This window comes from Cetorhinus maximus, chromosome 9, assembly GCF_964194155.1.
Source record: "Cetorhinus maximus chromosome 9, sCetMax3.hap1.1, whole genome shotgun sequence".
NCBI classification, from domain to species: Eukaryota; Metazoa; Chordata; class Chondrichthyes; order Lamniformes; family Cetorhinidae; genus Cetorhinus; species Cetorhinus maximus.
The window spans coordinates 143551348-143570546 of NC_135887.1; the positions used below are offsets into that span (position 1 = coordinate 143551348).

Sequence of the window (19199 nt, forward strand, 5' to 3'; positions counted from 1 at the left end):
GACCTGGTCCACCCCCATTTCCGGTCCTTCGGACCCGGTCCTCCCCATTTCCGGTCCCCCGGACCCAGTCCTCCCCCATTTCCGGTCCCCCGGACCCGGTCCTCCCCCCTTTCCGGTCCCCCGTGTCTGTCGGGTTGTGGCCGCCGCCGCTGTGCAGGTAAAGCGGGGCCGGGACCGGGGAGACGGGGAGAATCCCTCCCTCCTCCCGCTTTAATGACTTGTCCCCGGGTTGATTGATTTAATTTATTGTTATTGTTGCGGTTCGGGTGCTGAAAACCCGGAGAAAGAGCAGAAAATATTCAACAAAAGAGTGAAATCCTCGGCAGGTCAGACAGAGAGTTTCAGATTCATAAACATTTACCATCAAAAAGCAAAATAAACCCAGGGGGAAGGACATGGGGCAGAGACCCGGGCCAGGCTGAGAATCAGGAGGAATCTCTTCCCTCAGGGGGAGGTGGATCCCCAGGTGGATCCCCTGAGATTCTCTGTCCCAGAGGCTGAGGAAACTCAGGGTGTTTAAGACAAGAGACGGGCAGATTTCTGGATATTAAAGACATCGAGGGGATTGTGCAGGAAAGTGACCCTCGAGGTGGAAGGTCAGCCTTGACCCCATGGAATGGGAGAGCAGGCTCGAGGGGCCGAGCGGCCTGGTCCTGCTCCTATTTCCTATGTTCCTCATCTGAAATTGTTAAATTCACTGTTGGCACCTGGTGAGATTTCCCTCCAGAATCTTCCGCTGGGGAATTTTCACCATGAGTGCAGTCAGTGTGGAGACCTGAAAGCGTCGTCGTTCCAAACCAAAGTGCTCTTCCTCGAGCTTCCATTCAGCTCTGTTAGAAACAGGTGTGTAGTCAAAGGTACGGCGGTCAGGGTGAGAGCAAGATGGAAAATTAAAATGTGAAGCGACCAGAAGCTCAGAGGTTTGAGTGGAGGTGTTCGCAAAGCAATCACCCAGTCTGCACTGTGAGCAGCAAATATAGCAGACTAAATTGAAAGAAGTGCAAGTAAATTACTGCTTCACCTGGAAGGAGTGTTTGGGCCTTGGCTGGTGAGGTGGTAAAGGGTTTATGTGTGACACCTCCTGCAATTGTGTGGGAAGGGGAGGGGTGATTGAGGAGTGGACCAGGGTGTCATGGAAAGAACGTCTCTTCAGGGGAGGGAAAGATGTGTCTGGTGGTAGCAGCATGCTGGAGTTGGTGGAAGATAATCCTTTGAATAGAGAGGCTGGTGCGGTGAAGGTGCGGACAAGGGGAACCCCATCGTGGTTCTTGGAGGGAGGGAGGGAAGTCACAGTCATATGACACAATTTTTAACAAATATCAATTTTAGATACACTAACATCTCACAAAAATAATTAGTTTGTCTCTTAACATTATATTTAACATGAAAGATGTACTGAGCCATGGTTGTTGACAGGTTTTGTCAGTCCAACTTGACAAATTTAGAAGTCAGCATAAAATAAATAATTGTCGAACTTTGGGGAATCGTAATTCTAATGATATCCCATGGTGACATCACAGTGATGCTACATGGCGAGGAGGCTGATCTTTTTAATATCACTCAAAGTTTGAAATGTAAAGTTTCTGTTCTTTTTACTGTCTTCATGGGGTCATAATGTGGTCAGTATTTTTTAAATTACTATTTTCTCACTATCTGTATGACAGAATATTACGAATTCACTGCTGTTCAGTTTGATGTCCTTTTATTTAAATGTTGAATCTGCTGGAATTTCATCCTATTTATGAGATTATCTTTTCCTTTTAAAATCTCAGTTTGTTTGGTGAACAAATCATGATTTGATTCCAAAATCTAAATACTGCTGATCCTGGAAATCTGAAATAAAAACTGAAAATGCTGCAAGTATTCAGCAGGTCAGGCAGCATCTGTGGAGAGAGAAACAGAGTTAATGTTTCATCAGAACTGGAAAAAATGATAGATGTATAAGTGCAGAGACAGAGAAGGAGGGGAGGGAAGGAAAGAACAGAGAGAAGATCTGTGATAGGATGGAAGACAGGAGTGATTAAATAACAGAAGGGATAATGCTGCAAGACCAAAGGAGATTTTTTTTTTGATTCAATTATGGGATGTGGGCCCAGCATTTATTGCCCATATCTAATTGCCCTTGGGAAGGTTGTGGTGAGCTGCCTTCTTGAACTACTGCAATCCATGTGGTGTAGGTACACACACGGTGCTGTTAGGGAGGGAGTTCCAGGATTTTGACCCAATGACAGTGAAGGAACGGCGATATATTTCCAAGTCAGGATGGTGAGTGGCTTGGAGAGGAACTTCCAGATGGTGGTGTTCCCATCTATCTGCTGTCCTTGTCCTTCTAGATGGTAGTGGTCATGGGTTGGGAAGGCGCTGTCGAAGGAGCCTTGGTGAATACCTGCAGTGTACCTTGTAGATGGTACACACTGCTGCTACTATGCGTCAGTGGTGGAGGGAGTGAATGTTTGTGGATGGGGTGACAATCAAGTGGACTGCTTTGTCTTGGATGGTGTCAAGCTTATTGAGTGTTGTGGGAGCTGCACTCCTCAGGGCAAGTGGGGAGTATTCCATCACACTCCTGACTTGTGCCTTGTAGATGGTGGACAGGCTTTGGGGATTAAGGAGGTGAGTTGCTTATCGCACGATTCCTAGCCTCTAACCTGCTTTTGTAGCCACAGTATTTATATGGCTACTCCAGTTCAGTTTCTGGTCAATGATAACCCCCAGGATGTTGATGGTGGGGGATTCAGTGTTGACAATGCCATTGAACATCAAGAGGTGATGGTTAGATTCTCGCTTGTTGGACATGGTCATTTCCTGGCACTCGTGCGGCGTGAATGTTACTTGCCACTTGCCAGCCCAAGCCTGGATATTGTCCAAGTCTTGCTGCATTTGGATATAGACTGGTAATGGGACAAGAAACAAATGAAAGGTCTAGAGGAGGTGTAAGTGGGAGGAGCAGAATCACCACAGTAGCTGCTGTGTAAAAATCAGGGTGGGTGGTTAGTGTGTGAAGCTGATGCGATTGTCAAGGGAAGTGCAGTGTGTGACCGGAAGAGTGTGACTGAGGAACGGAGCAGGTTCAGATGGAACGGTCCATTCAGAAGGCTGAAAAGGGAGGGGAAGGTGAGTTTGATGATGGCATCACACGGGAGGTGACAGAAATAGCAGAGGATGATGTGTTGATGGTGGGGTGGAAGATGAAGACTGCAAGTTCAGATGAAGGTGGGTTTGGATGAGTGAGCAAAGCAGGGTAGAAAAATTGAGATGGTGATGTCACACCGACATTTTCCAATTTAAAGACCGAGAGAGGGTCGGAGGCCAGAGGGAGGGGTTTAGGTGGAGGGAGATTTCTGAAGACAGGAGGAAGGGTCCACTGCACAGAGTGGGGGGAATATCCTGACCAATGAGGTGAACGAGGAAGTGAAGCTGATGGGCGGAGCTCAGCCTGGTGCAGCACTCGAGCTGAACTCGAGCTGTAAGTGGATGAAGTTAAACTCTTTGCTGAGGACTGATTGTTTGTGGGAAAACACAGCAAAGTGTGAAATTGGAAGGAGAGATGGAGTCAGAGGAAACAAAAGGAACAGAAGCATTCCAAGGAGCATTGGTATCCAAGAGTTGTTGAAGCTTGTAATCACCAATACCTAAAAGGAAGAAATATTTTTTGTTAAATACTGAATACGGTAATGGCTGAAATGGGGCTGCAGACAGAGCAGCTTTGAGATAGAGTCAGTGGTGCTGAGAGAGGCTGAGAGCGTGTATGTAACTGTCCTGTCGAAAATAGATCTCAGGATGTGGGAAGAGCAGTGGTTTCAGTGGCGTTGTGATTGTAAGTGGATCTGAAATATGATGGTAGAACTTCAGTTGGAATAAGTCAGAGCTGGAGACGGGTGCTGAGCGAAGAGGTATGGCTGTGAAAGCAAGTTTTAGTTAATACGTGAACAAGGTAAAAGAGACAAATAGAAATCCTGTCAGAGAGAAGATCATTTGAATCTATTTAATTGATTGTATATTAATTCCATTTGAACCTCCTGTTAAGTAAAGTTAATGGCTTTGTAGCAGCATTGTACATTGCTTTTCTCTTTGTGTTTCATCATGAGCACCATTGCCACATCTGCTCATTCTGTTTAATTCCACTATGATTGGCTCAAATGTTTGTGCACAGATTTAATCCAGGTTCTAGGTATTTACATCCAAGCAAGGCATTGCAGCTTTATATTATTGGTGACGTACGATGTTCATGGTTTTTCTTTCTTTTTTTGATAGATGCAGATTGGCAAAAGGGATTACTAACTTTGTGATCCAGTAACACAGAGAAGTTTCTCAATACAAAAATACAGAGAAAATTGTAAGCGACATAACCTTTTAAAATGAAATTGTCCCCATAGGTCCTCGTTTTACCAGTTGTGAAATGGAGCCAAGTGGTGATGTAGGAGGTGCAACCATTGCAGGTACAACAGATGAGAGTTACTTCATGAGCTATACCTTCACAGACAGGTTCCATTCTGTACGAGTTGCTCAGAGTATAATGGATCTGTGCCTTGAAGACAGGCTGTTTGCAGACGTCACGATCTCCGTGGAAGGGAAAGAATTCCAGCTCCACCGGCTAGTGCTGTCTGCTCAGAGCTGCTTCTTCCGTTCCATGTTTACCTCAAATTTAAAGGAGGCTCACAACGATGTTATAGAACTCAAAGATGTGAATGCGAGTGTTTTCCAGCTCCTTGTGGATTATATTTACCGGGGTACTGTAAAGTTGAGAGTGGAGGATCTCCAGGAGACATATGAGGTGGCAGATATGTACCAGCTGACCTCACTTTTTGAAGAGTGCTCTCGATTCCTGGCTCGGACAGTTGACATCAGGAACTGTTTACAGGTCATGTGGTTAGCCGATCAGCACAGTGACCAGAAACTATACACAGCAGCAAAACAATGTGCAAAAACACACCTGTCACAGCTTCACAAGACAGAAGATTTTGTGAAACTACCTGTAAGACTGTTCACGGACATCATTAAAGGTATGTCTTTTTCTGCTTGAGCAGAATCATTTTTAATTTTTCCTATAAGGGAACTTCTGGCAGGATCATTACTTGTAAATGAAAACACTGTAGATGCTGGCAATCGGAAAGAAAAACAGAAAATGCTGGAAATACTCAGCAGGTCTGGCAGCGTGTGTGGAGAGAGAAACAGAGTTAAGGTTTCAGATGAAAGGTCACAGGTCTGAAACGTTAACTCTTGTTTCTCTCCGCAGATGCTGCCAGACCTGCTGAGTATTTCCAGCATTTTCTGTTTTTACGTTTAAGCGAACTGTACGATGCCCCTTTGTGGTATCTAAGCCCTCAGCATTGGAGGGAACACTGTTTGACATGGCAGATAATTGTGCAGACATACTAAAAGAATAAACAATTTCTAGTATATTAAGAAATATTGGAATGATCCAGTTAGAGACCTTTAACATTGAAAGACAAATCCAAATACCTTGTTTAACCAATAGAACTATGCCAGAAGATTTCACTTTTTTTAAAAACAAAAAGAAACTTTATTGTATTTAAAAGACTTAAATAAACAAGCGCTATTAACAGTACGGTTTATAACTACATATGTTATGCACTCAGGTTACTTCCCCCAAGAATTCTCTTCTAAGACGCATTAATTTTAAAGTTATTTTACTTCTGTGGGGGCCATTCATAAGTCTGCCACGATCCTCTGGAGAATTCTCCTTGACATCAAAGCATCTTCATTAAATCTTCCCTTGATCTTCTCTGCTCTTAGAAGAGTATTCCAGCTTTTCAAGTTTTTCCACATCCCTGGTATCATTCTGACAAATTAACTCTGCACCCTCTCCAAGGCCTTGAACTCATTTTGTGAAGTGATTAAAGTCTGAATGATTTAGTATGCTCCTCTGATGTAGCGCCAATTACATCTTATACTATCTACATAATCATTAGATGTGGAATGTTCTTCATTCTTTCATGTGATGTGGGCGTCACTGGCATCCGAATTGCCCATCCCGAATTGCCCATCCCGAATTGCCCATCCCGAATTGCCCTTGGCTTGCTCAGCCATTCCAGAGGGTAGTTAAGAGTCAACCACATTGCCGTGGGTCTGGAGTCACATGTAGGCCAGACCAGGTAATGACGGCACATTTCCTTCCCTAAAAGGCATCATGACAATTGATGATAGTTTCATGGTCACCATTACTGAGACTAGCTTTATAGTCCACCAGCTGCCACGGTGGGATTCGAACCCATTTCCCCAGGGCATTAGCCTGGGCCCCTGGATTACTAGTCTAGTGACATTACCACAACTCCACCGTCTTGGGAAGTCTTTCTACAAAGGTATTGCCTTCATTTATACAAAATATGTTCACAATCTGCATCTCAAAGGCTATGAAAGAGAAAGTTTTTGGTAAAATAATAAAAATGAGAAATGGTCTGTTTTACTCTATAATTAATGATCTGCGAATATGAGCGCTTAACTTTGAAAATGGAATATCTGGGAATATAACTTCAGTACTAGGGTCATTTATGATTTTAAAAAGTTCCTATTTTAAAGATATTTCACCCCTCACTTTTTAACTGAGTGCGTGCGCAGCTACAGTTCAGTATTAGTAAAGCCAGATGGTTCATCCCCGTTATATGATAAATGGAAATAAACCAGGATGAAACACAGCAAACAAAAGCGATGAAGGTAGTTTTAAGTAGGATTTTGCTTCATTTAAACTAGGGAAAATTAAACAATTTTAGGTGCAGCAAGTGATTAGGACGGCGAATGGAATTTTCATTAATTACAGAGGAATGGAATATAACAGTCGGGATGTTTTACTAGTCGTACAGGGTGTTAGTGAGACCACATCGAGAGTACTGTGTACAGTTTTACTCTCCTTATTTAGAAGCATAGGAACATAGGAAATAGGAACAAGAGTAGGCCATTCGGCCTTCGAACCCACCCACCATTCATTATGCTCATTGCTGGTCCTCTATCTCAGCCTGGGCTCTCCCAATAGTCCTTGGCGCCTTTAGAGTCTAGAAATCTATTTCCTTCTTAAATATATTTAGTGACTTGCCCTCCACAGCCTCTGCGGTAGAGAATTCCACAGGTTCACCACCCTCTGAGTGAAAAAGTTTCTCCTCATCTCAGTCCTAAATGGTCTACCCCGTATCCTGAGACTGTGACCCCTTGTTCTAGACCCCCCAACCACAGGAAACATCACCCCTGCATCCAGTCTGTCCGCCCCTGTCAGAATTTTATACGTTTCAATGAGATCCTCCCTCATTCTTCTAAACTTCAGTGAATACAGGGCCTAGTCGGTCCAATCTCTCCTCGTACGACAATCCTGCCATCCCAGGAATCAGTCTGGTGAACCTTCGCTGCACCCCCTCTATAGCAAGTATATCCTTTCTTAGGTAAGGAGACCAAAACTGCACACAATACTCCAAGTGTGATCTCACCAAGGCCCTGTACAGCTGCAGTAAGAAATCCTTGCTCCTGTACTCAAATCCTCTCACAATGAAGGCCAACATACCATTTGCCTTCTTAACTGCTTGCTGCACCTACATGCTAGCTTTCAGTGATTGGTGTACAAAGTTGAGATGGACAGATTTTTAATCAGTAAGGAAATTAAGGGCTATGGGAAAAAGGCAGGAAAGTGGAGTTGAGGATTATCAGATCAGCCATGATCTCATTGAATGGTGAAGCAGACTCGATGGGCTGAATGGCCTACTTCTGCTCCTACGTCTTATGGTCTACAAGGTCTACAGGTGCCTTTGTACATCAACATTTCCCAATCTATCACCACTTAAATAATACTCTGCCATTCTGTTTTTCCAACTTAAGTGGATAACTTCACACTTATCCACGTTATACTGCATCTGCCATGTATTTACCAACTCACTCAACCTGTCTAAATCACCTTGAAGCCTCTTAACACGCTCCTCATCACTCACATTCCCACCAAGTTTTATATCATCAGCAAACTTGTAAATATTACATTTGGTTCCCTCATCCAAATCATTGATATCTTTTGTGAATATCTGGGGCCCAAGCACTGATCCGTGTGGTACCCCACTAGTCACTGCCTACCACTCTGAAAAAGACCCATTTATTCCTATTCTGTTTCCTGCCTGCTAACCAATTCTCAATCCATGCCAATATAATTCCCTCAATCCCATGTGCTTTAATTTTACACACTAACCTCTTATGTGGGACTTTATCAAAAGCTTCTGAAAATCCAAATACACCACAGCAGCTGGTTCTCCCTTATCCTGCTAGTTACATCCTCAAAAAACTCCAATAGGTTTGTCAAACCTGATTTCCCTTTCATAAATCCATGTTGACTTTGTCTAATCCTGTTGGTATTTTCTAAGCTGCCTGTTATCACATCCTTTATAATAGACTCTAGCATTTTCTCTGCTACTGAGGTTAGGCTAACTGATCTGCAATTTGTTGCTTTCTCCCTCCCTCCTTTTTTAAATAGTGGGGTTACATTTGCAGTTCAGAGAATGTTCACTTGCCTGATACCTGGGATGTTGGGGGGGTGGTGAGGAAAGGTCGGACAGGTTGGGCCTGTATCCATTGAAGTTGGGAAGATTGAGAGGTGATCTTATTGAAACATATAAGATCCTGAGGGGACTCAACAGGATGGATGCTGAGAGGATGTTTCCCCTCATGGGAGAGACTAGAACTAGGGGACACAGTTTAAAAATAAAGGTTCTCCGATTTAAGATGGAGATGAGAATTTTTTTGTGTCAAAGGATCATTAGTCTGTGGAACTCTCTGTTAGAAAGCAGCAGAGGCTGGGTCATTGAATATCTTTAAGGCTGACTTAGATAGATCCTTGACTGACAAGAGAGTCAAAAGGTATCAGGAGTAGACAGGAAAGTTGAGCCCACAATCAGATCAGCCATGATCTTATCGAACAACGGAGCAGGTTTGAGGGGCTGAATGACCTATTCCTGCTCCTAATTCATTTGTAGGCGCAATCATGGCTTTCAAAAGAGAATTGGATTATTATCTCAGGAGGAAAAATATGCTGAACCATAGGAAAAAGCCAGGAAAGTGGGACTAGGGAGTTGGTCTTGCAGAGAGCCAGCAAAGACAAGATGGGCTGAATGACCACTTTCTGTTCTGTAGCCATTTTTATGATATTGTGAATTATCTTTTTAAGAATTCAGGCACTGTCTCTCCCCTATTTCTTGTCAGAGAAATGGATCCACCCTGGATTACATGATAGAAAGTAATGAATCTTATTTATTGTGAATAGAATGACAGAATTGTCACTGCACAGAAGGAGGCCATTTGGCCCATCGTGTCTGCACCAGCTCTCCAAATGAGCAATTCACCTAGTGCCATTCTCCCGCCTTCTCCCCTTAACCCTGCATATTCTTCCTTTTCACATAATTGTCTAATTCCCTTTTGAATGTTTCATTTGAACCTGCCTCCACTACCCTCTGAGGCAGTGCATTCCAAACACTAACTATTCTTTGTGTCAATGAGTTTTTCCTCATATCGCTTCTGCTTCTTTTGCCAATTGCTTTAAATCTGTCCCCTCCCATTCTCGATCATTCTGCCAATGGGAACAGTTTCTCCCTATCTACTCTGTCCAAACCGCTCATGATTTTGAATACTTCTGTCAAATCTTTTCTCAACCTTCTCTTCTCGATGGCAAACAGTCCAAACTTCTCCAATCTGTCTTCATAACTGAAGTTCCTCATCGCTGGAACTATTCTTGTTAATCTTTTCTGCCTCTAATGCCCCCACATCCTTCCTAAAGTGCAGCGCCCAGAACTAGACACAATACTCCAGCTGAGGCTGAACCAGTGACTTGTATAAATTCAACATAACCTCCTTGCTCTTGTACTCTATTCCCCCATTAATAAAGCCCGGGATACTGTTTTAATAACTGCTTTCTCAACCTGTCCTGCCATCTTCAGTGACTCATGTACGTATACACCCAGGTCCCTTCGCTCCTGCACCCCCTTTAGAATTGTACCCTTTATTTTATATTGTTTATCCATGTTCTTCCTGCCAAGATGAATAACTTCACATTTTTCCACATTGAACTTCATTTGCCACCTGTCTGCCCATTTCACCAAATTGCCTATCCTGCTCACAGTTCACAATGCTTCCAAGTTTTATATCATCTGCAAATTTTGAATTTATGCTCTGTACACAAAGGTCTAGATCATTAACATGTATATGGAAGAGCAAGGGTCCCAACACTGACCCCTGTGGATCTCCAGTACAAACCTACTCCAGCACAAAAAACATCCATTATTCATTACTCTCTGTTTCCTGTCACTCAGCTAATTTTGTATCCATGTTGCTACTGTCCCTTTCATTCCATGAGCTCCAGCTTTTCTGATAAGTCTGTTGTGTGGCACTATATCAAATGCCTTTTGGAAGTCTATGTACACCACATCAACAGCATTGTCCTCATCAACCTTTTCTGTTACCGCTTCAAAAAACACCAGGAAGTTAGTCAAACACGATTTTCTCTTAAGAAATCCATGCTGGCTCTCCTTAATTAACCCACATTTGTCCATGTGACTAATTACTTTTGTCCCAAATTATTTCTAGAAGTTTCCCCACCACCAAAGTTAAACTAATCCTTCCTATGACTAATGTTTTGACCTGGTAATTATTTTAGTGTACTATCTTAGATTAATTTCTCATCAAGAAAATATACTTATTTGGTAAGAGATTAATCAACATTAATGTATTGAAGTAATCATCAGTTCAAGCTGTTGGTTAAAGAGAGCACAAGTCATTTACATTAAGATAAGATTCATAACTTTTTTCCATGGACTTATAACAGTAATGGGCTGTATAAGTGAGACAGCGAAAATGATTTACTTCTCCATCAGAATCAGGCAAGTGATGGGCAGGAAAACTGGCAATAGACCCAATTGAATTTTGTAGTCAGGCTAGTTAGCGTTGAATAGGCAAGCTGCCAGCGAGAATGACACTGCTCCTAGGTAGCTGCAGGAAATCCAGAGAGGCAGACAGTGATTATGGGCTTGTGGCAGCCCCTTAAAGGAGGGAGCTGGAAAGATTAGCGGGATTAATGCACTTAATGTTCAAAATTCTTAAAATAATCAAGGAAAACTGAGTACCAGACCTGCTTCAAACTTTCTCTTACTGCAGCTAATGATCTCTTTAAATAGTACTGGAAATGGTCGCCTCCTGTGTGCTGCCCATGATTAAGTGGGTGGATTGAGGAGGTAATGGTGAAACCCTGATTTGACATGAAAATCATGTTGTGGTCTTAACTTGATTTAAGCCTAAATCAAAATCCACAGAAAAATTGGAATGGGCAGACCGTGGAAGTTGTTGGGGCTTTTTACATGTATAAACAGGGTAGTGAGGAGGTCTTGTGGTGTAGTGGCATCCCTGCCTCTGAGCCAGAAGCTCCAGGTTCGGGTCCCATTTCAGAATTTGATGGCCAAGGAGGATGTGTTCATAACGAGGCCAAGCAGATTGAATATCAACCTGCAAATTCTTCCCACACACGCCAATGGCAGGCAGTAAGAGCGGAAGAGATTCCTGGTCAGCCATGTGATGGGAAGAAATCAGAGCCTCTACCATCACTATCCATAGTTCCAGACTACAACATACATGTAAAAGCATATGTACAGGGCTCCAAGTAAACTGGAGCACACCACTGTCAAGCGGGGTCGAAGCAAGGCAAAAATCAGCAAATGATGCTAGGAAACTAAAGAACCTTTTCTTTTCACGATACTGTAGATGGTGTTCCCAGCTCTCAGAAGCCTGCCAAAGCCATAGAGACTTGGATAGATCATAACAAGGAAGAGCGAGCACGATACTCTGAGAATCTGACATCCAGTTTAAAGGTATGTTACCTCAAAATTTGCCAGTGTAAATGCTCCACCAATACATCCTCTGAAATTAAAGTGCCCTATGTGTGTGAGAAAGAAATAGTCCTGCAGAAAATTGCTATTTATAGACTTTGGAATTTAGCTTTTACCCTTAACAGAAATGCATTATTTCAAATTGTTGCAAACAATGAGAAGCATTGATCAGGTGAATTAAGTATAGTGATGAATGTTGGGTGAATGTTGGGTGAGTGTTGGGTGAATGTTGGGTGAATGTTGGATGAATGTTGGGTGAATGTTGGGTGAGTGTTGGGTGAATGTTGGGTGAATGTTGGGTGAGTGGATTTGCAGAGTTCTGAATAATACAACATTCTTTACGGATAAATCGCATTTTGAGCTTCAGAACATGATGGCAGGAATTCCTCAGGAAAGCGTCCTCAGCCCAACTATCTCCAGCTGTTTCATCAGCGATCCTTCCATCCATCATAAGGATTGGGACTGTTTGCTAACAATTCCACAGTGTTCAGCTTTATTAGCAACTCCTCTGATAATGGAACTGCTCATGCCAGATTGTAGTAGGGTCTGGATGATACCAAGCTTGGGCAGCCAAGTGTATGCCACATAAGTACGAGTAATGACTATCTTGAACAACAGAATGTCCAACCATTTACCCTTAACCTTCAAGATCACAACCATTGCCAAATTTTCCACTATTTTATGAGGGGGATCGCCACTGATCAAAAGCTAACTGGTCCAGCCAAGCCAACAAAATGGCTGCAACAGCAAGTCATAGATTTGACACTCATGGCAGCCCTCAAATGGCCAACGTTCCAGGGAAGGAAAAGAAAACCCTTCAAAGACACTCTGAAGTTCTGCTTAAAGCACGGCAGCATTGACATTAATAACTGGAAGCAGCTCGCTGCCAACTGTTCAGAATGGTGATAATTGTCCTTCAAGCTGCATCGCGCTTTGAGTCACGGCATCTTAACGATGAAGCAGAGAAGGAAAGAAAAGGAAGAAAATCCTGCGCTGTGGATCCCTCAGCTTGTGGAATGTCCTGCCCCCCGTGTGCCAGAGATCTGCAGGCCTGTTCAGCCACGTGAAGACCCGTGGCAGAAACTCGCGACCCGGAGTAACATCATCCCAGAATCAAGGGACAGCCGACGGTGACAACTCCATGATGAACGGCTTACCTCCTGATTCCCTCAACCTTTAGAAGGCTCTGGTTTGGAATATGATGGAATACTGACCACTTGCTTGGATAGGAACAGCTAAACAATACTTAACACAGAACATCATCCAGAATAGAGAAGTGACTCTGAAACTGAACAGCACACTGTAGCTGCAGTTTGTTTACATGGAGGAGACAGTGGCCGAGTGGTAACATCACTGGACTAGTAATCCAGAAGCCCAGACTGATGCCCTGGGGACAGGGGGTTCAAATCCCACCATGGCAGCTGGTGGAATTTAAATTTAATTAATAATATCTGGAATTGAAAGCTAGTCTCACTAATGGTGACCATGAAACTATCATCAGCAATTCTGAGGATTGGGAGCAGTTTAGAATTCAGCAAAAAGATTGATCAAGAAAGGGAAAATGGAGTATGAGAGTAAACTTGCAAGAAACATAAAAACTGACCGTAAAAGCTTATATAAATATGTGAAGAGAAAAAGGTCCCTTACAGTCAGAAATGGGGAAACGTTTTGGTTCTGTCTTCACAAAAGAGGACACAAATAATTTCCCAGAAATGTTAGGGAACCAAGGGTCTAGTGAGAGGGAGGAATTGAAGAAAATCAGTATTAGTAAAAAAAAAAGGTGCTAGAGAAATTAATGGGGTTAAAGGCTGAAAAATCTCCAGGGCCTGATAATCTACATCCCAGAGTACTAAAGGAAGTGGCCCTGTAAATATTAGATGCATTGGTAGTCATCTTCCAAAATTCTATAGACTCTGGAGCAGTTCCTACAGATTGAAGGGTGGCAAATGTAACCCCACTATTTAAAAAAGGAGGGAGAGAAAAAACAGAGAATTACAGACCAGTTAGACTAACATCAGTAGTGGGGAAATTGCTAGAGTCTATTATAAAAGACGTGGTAACAGAACATTTGGAAAGCATTAACGGGATTAGACAAAGTCAGCATGGGTTTATGAAAGGGAAACCATGCTTAACTAATCTACTGGAGTTTTTTGGGGTTGTAACTAATAGAATAGATAAGGGAAAACCAGTGGATGTGGTGTATTTGGAGTTCAAGAAGGCTTTTGATAAGGTCCCACATAAGAGGCTAGTGGGCAAAATTAAAGCACATGGGATTGGGGATAATATACTGGCGTGGATTGAGAATTGGTTGACAGGCTAGAAACAGAGAGTAGGAATAAATGGGTCTATTTCCGGGTGGCAGGCGTTGACTAGTGGTGTACCATAGGGATCAGTGCTTGGGCCCCAGCTATTCATGATATATATAAATAACTTAGATGAGGAAACCAAATGCAACATTTCCAAGTTTGCTGATGACACAAAACTGGGGGGGGTTGTGAGGAGGATGCAAGGAGGCTTCAGGGCGATTTAGACAAGTTGTGTGTGGGCAAACACATGGCAGATGCAGTATAACGTTGATAAATGTGAAGTTATACGCTTCGGTGTGAAAAACAGAAAGGCAGAGTATTATTTAAATGATGATATATTGGGAAATGTGGATGTACAAAGGGATCTGGGTGTCCTTGTACACCAGTCAATGAAAGTAAACAGGCAGGTGCAGCAAGCAATTAGGAGGGCAAATAGTATGTTGGCCTTCATTGCAAAAGGATTTGAGTTCAGGAGTAGGGATGTCTTACTGCAGTTATACAGGGGCTTGGTGAGACCACACCTGGAGTATTACGTGCAGTTTTGGTCTCCCTACCTAAGGAAGGATATACTTGTCAAAGAGGGAGTGCAGCGAAGGTTCACTAGGCTGATACCGGGCAGGGCTGTCGTATGAGGAGAGATTGGTTCGACTGGGCCTGTATTCACTAGAGTTTAGAAGAATGAGAGGGGATCTGATTGAAACCTATAAAATTCTAACAGGGCCAGACAGACTGGATGCAGGGAGGATGTTTCCCCTGGTTGGGGAGTCTAGAACCAGGGGCCACAATCTCAGGATAAGGGGCAGGCCATTTAGGACTGAGATGAGGAAAAATTTCTTCACTCAGAGGGTGGTGAACCAATGGAATTCTCTACCACAGAAGGCTGTGGAGACCAGGCCACTGAGTATATATTCAAGAAAGGAATTGATAATTTTTTGGATATTAGGGGCATCAAGGGGTATAGAGAGAAAGCGGGAGTATGGAGTTGAGATAGAGGATCAGCCATGATCATATTGAAGGGTGGAGCAGGCTCGAAGGGCCGAATGGCCTACTCCTGCTCTCTAGGTATCGATTGTCGTAAAAATCCATGTGGTTCACTAATGTCCTTTAGGGACGAAAACCTGCCACCCTTACCCAGTCTGGCCTACATTGTGATTCCAGACCCACAGCAATGTGGTTGACTCTTAACTGCCCCCTGAAATGGCCTAGCAAGCCTCTCAGTTCAAGGGCAGTTAGGGATGGGCAACAAATCCTATGAAAGGATGAAATGGCCCACATCCCATGAAAGAATACATTTTTTAAAATGTAATTCACTAAGGTGACTTTTACAACACCGTCTTTCCTAGTCGCCTCTACCATTGTGAACAAGAACACTTCCCTCCAAATATCCCTCCATACACCAATGTGACTTAGACATATTTTGCTGACCCTTTGTCATTTCTGGGTCGACATCCTAGTATTCTCTCTCTGACACCATTTTGGGAGTAGCTTCACCACAAGCATTAGGCTCACCACGTCAGGGAAAGTGGGGTGGGCAAGAAATTCAACCTCACCAATGTTGCCCATATCTCAAGAATTTATTTTTAAAATAAGTTTTAACATTTGCAGCAATAACATTGAACTCTGTTTATTTCCACTCTGCATGTATCTCCTCTTTTTATCAAGTTCACTTACTGAACAATGATTAGGATCATGATCTGAGTAAATCATAGAACATTGAAGCACGAATTACCAGAATTACAGTAAATTCTAGGCAGGAGGAGTCCCAAAGCATCTCTCACAATCGAGCTTCATTGAGTGGGGTGGATTGTTTGGGTAAGTGATGATATCAGCATAGCTGCCAATTCCGGTGTTTAGATGCTGCTCCTCTAGAAGGTTTAATCATGATCAAATGTAACTTGAACATTGTCAGCAATGATTTAATGAGGGAGTGTTTTATTGCATTACCAGAATAACCATTGGTCCAATTGTTCAGAGTTTAACATATCAAAATCCTGATCAGGACCAAAAAAGATAAACCTCCGACAAATAAATTTATCCATTATTCATCCCTTCTGGAGTTTAATATTTGAAATATATTTTATTAACTAACTAAACCTGCTGTTATGAGAAATTGTAGGTCATTCACTCAGGTTTTTGGAGAACACCTCAGTCGATTATTGTTCAGAGGGGATGGTGCAGTTATTTTGCTGCATCAGTTACGGATCCATTATGGGGTTTGCACAGAAAACGAGGAGACATTTTTGGTTTACACTCAACTCAATTCACAATAAAAAGTGCTTCCAGCAATAAACAGGAAAATGACTCAACAAGTGGTGGTGAGCACTGAAGTCATCCTGTCTAAAGATAGTCTATTGGAATCCTCTCAGTAATGACACAACTATGCAGTTTATTATTTTAATTTTCAGATTATCATCTAAAGAAACACTGTTATCATTGTTTATCAGGTTTATAATTTGTTTTGTGTTTCAAACAGGAAATTGGCGAGATTGTTCATATTTATCTGATTGGAAAGGAAGACACACGGACCCACTCCCTGGCAGTTTCCTTGCATTGTGATGATGATGCCATTAGTGTCAGTGGGCAAAATAGATTGCGTCAGCAAATCACAGCGGCATGCAAACATGGCAGTGACCTGTATGTTGTGGGTGGTCCCATCCCACGACGGATGTGGAAGTGTAACATGGGGACAATGGACTGGGAACAGTGCGCATCATTGCCAAGAGATCGCCTTCAGCACACGCTGGTATCGGTGCCAAGTGAGGATGCCATTTATTCACTTGGTGGGAAAACCTTACAGGATACACTTTCCAGCGCTGTCATTTATTATGTGGTCTATGATAATGTGTGGGTTGAAACCAATCAGCTGGACACTGCAGTATCTTGTGCTGCTGGTGTTAACCTGAACGGGACTATTTATCTTCTGGGTGGGGAGGAGAATGACCTGGATTTCTTTACCAAACCATCACGTCTGATCCAGTGTTTTGATACACACTCAAGAACATGCCACTTAAAGTCATACCTCCTCCCCTTTGCAGGCCGTATGCACGCTGCCATTCACAAGGATTTGATTTTTATTGTAGCTGAGGGGGATTCTTTGGTCTGTTACAATCCACTGCTTGACAGCTTCACCAGACTGCGCTTCCCAGAGGTTTGGAGTCGTGTACCTTCCCTCTGGAAGATTGCTAGTTGCAATGGGTGTATCTATGTTTTCAGAGATAAATGTAAGAAGGGTGATGCCAATACCTTGAAACTGAACCCAGCCACATCCGTAGTATCAGTAATAAGTGGAATTGAGATTCTACTGACAAATTGGCAATTTGTTTTGGCATGATTTCAAATCAATCCTGAAATTAAAACTTGCAGGACGCTTTTACATTGTGAACTTTTATAAAGGTTCATTGTCACAATTTAATTCAATGCCAATCCTTAATTGTATCATCTATTTTTCTGAAAACCAATAGTGATCAAATGCCTATTGCATATAACACAAAAATGAGGTTTAACGGCAGTTTTTAGGTATTTAGTTCATTAGCCATGGCAGATTTTTTTTTTAGATACATTTCAGAACAAAACTTAAATACAATAGTGTCTCAAATCCAGCTGTTCAAAAACCAGTTGTTTGAAAACCGGACATATTTAGAATGTACCATGCATCAAATTTAATTGAGTAAAATAAAAAAAACTTACCTAGCTCATTTGGCTAGGCTCTGCATTGGCACAGTGTGGCACCTCACTAGTCAACCCCCTTGCCGCTTGTACACCAGGCTCTTCCGCACGCTAAGCAGCCCTTGACCCCACCCCACCCGGTTTGACACCCATGGTTCGAACAGCTCAACCCGAAATCAGGCAAGATCTGAAATCCAGCACAGCCTGGGTCCCTAGGTTGCTGGTTTTGAGACACTGTACCTGTACTTCTGTTTTAATTTAATTTGGAATTGATGTAAACACAATTTAATAAATACTGCCTCACAAACTATGTCAGCCCATCTGAAATTGAGCCAGAACTAGGATAGAGAGACATAATTCTACATAAAGGTGAGAGTGATGTCCAAAAATAGTTTTCAGTGAAGTAGGTGGCAACATTTATTGTAAAATTATGATATCAATTCCTTTTGAAAGATTAACCACAGAGAAATAATGTACTTCTGCAATATATGCTTTAACAAATGTATTCTTCTTGTTTTAAATGTGATCAGGGAAGGTTTCCTTTGTGCCCCTGCATATGTATAATAAACTCGTTCTTAATAAATAGGCTTCCAGTTTCATTACACATAGTATACAGAGGAAATAGTCCACAGTATTTCACTGAGGTATGTTGCCCTATGGAACATTGAAATGGTGCATCAGTACATTATGACATTGACAGCTGGTTTGCATCTGTAACTCTTTTCGAGTCAAAACAATAAACTAAATTAACACAATAAGGGATAAATCAGGCACAGCCCCTAAGTCAGGTCAGCTGTAAAACCAAGGTCAAAGTTTAAAGGAAACTTACAAACATTAAACCAAAATGTGATTAAAGGGGTCAACAAACCACCCCAGTCCCCGCAGTGCCCACCGGCACGGAAGGCCTCGATGGTGCCGGCAGACACCGCGTGCTCCCTTTCCAGGGACACCCGGCCGCAAACGTAGCCGTGGAAGAGGGACAAACAATCGGGCGGGACTCCCCCCTCGATTGCCCACTGCCTGGACTTGTTAATGGCCAACCTGGCCAGGCCCAGGAGCAGGTTCACAAGGAGGTCCTCCTCCTTCCCGACCCCCTTCTGCACCGGGTGTCTGTAGATCAGGAGCGTGGGACTGAAGTGCAAGCAAAACAACAACAAAAGGTTTTTTAAATAACTAAAAAGGGAGTGCAGCCTAAGACACCCTATATATGCATGGTCCACGGACTCCACAACACCGCAAAAAGGGCAAGTGTCCTGGGAGTCCGTGAACCTAAACATCCTCCTATTATAGGGGACTGCTGCATGCAACACCCTCTAACCCAGGTCCCCGATAGAAAGAGGGAGAACACCTCCGTAGAGGGCCTCCCATCGGG

General features: G+C 42.9%; 1 protein-coding gene across 1 annotated transcript; it reads left to right on the forward strand.

The window, feature by feature from the left end:
• The first annotated feature begins 87 nt into the window (after positions 1-87).
• Positions 88-18410, forward strand: kbtbd4 (kelch repeat and BTB (POZ) domain containing 4). The gene is made up of 4 exons (XM_078549573.1): positions 88-157; positions 4377-5003; positions 11731-11837; positions 16635-18410. The coding sequence occupies exons 2-4, from the start codon at positions 4400-4402 to the stop codon at positions 17490-17492; spliced, it is 1569 nt and encodes a 522-aa protein (XP_078405699.1). The 5' UTR covers positions 88-157; positions 4377-4399; the 3' UTR covers positions 17493-18410.
• Positions 18411-19199: the final 789 nt, after the last annotated feature.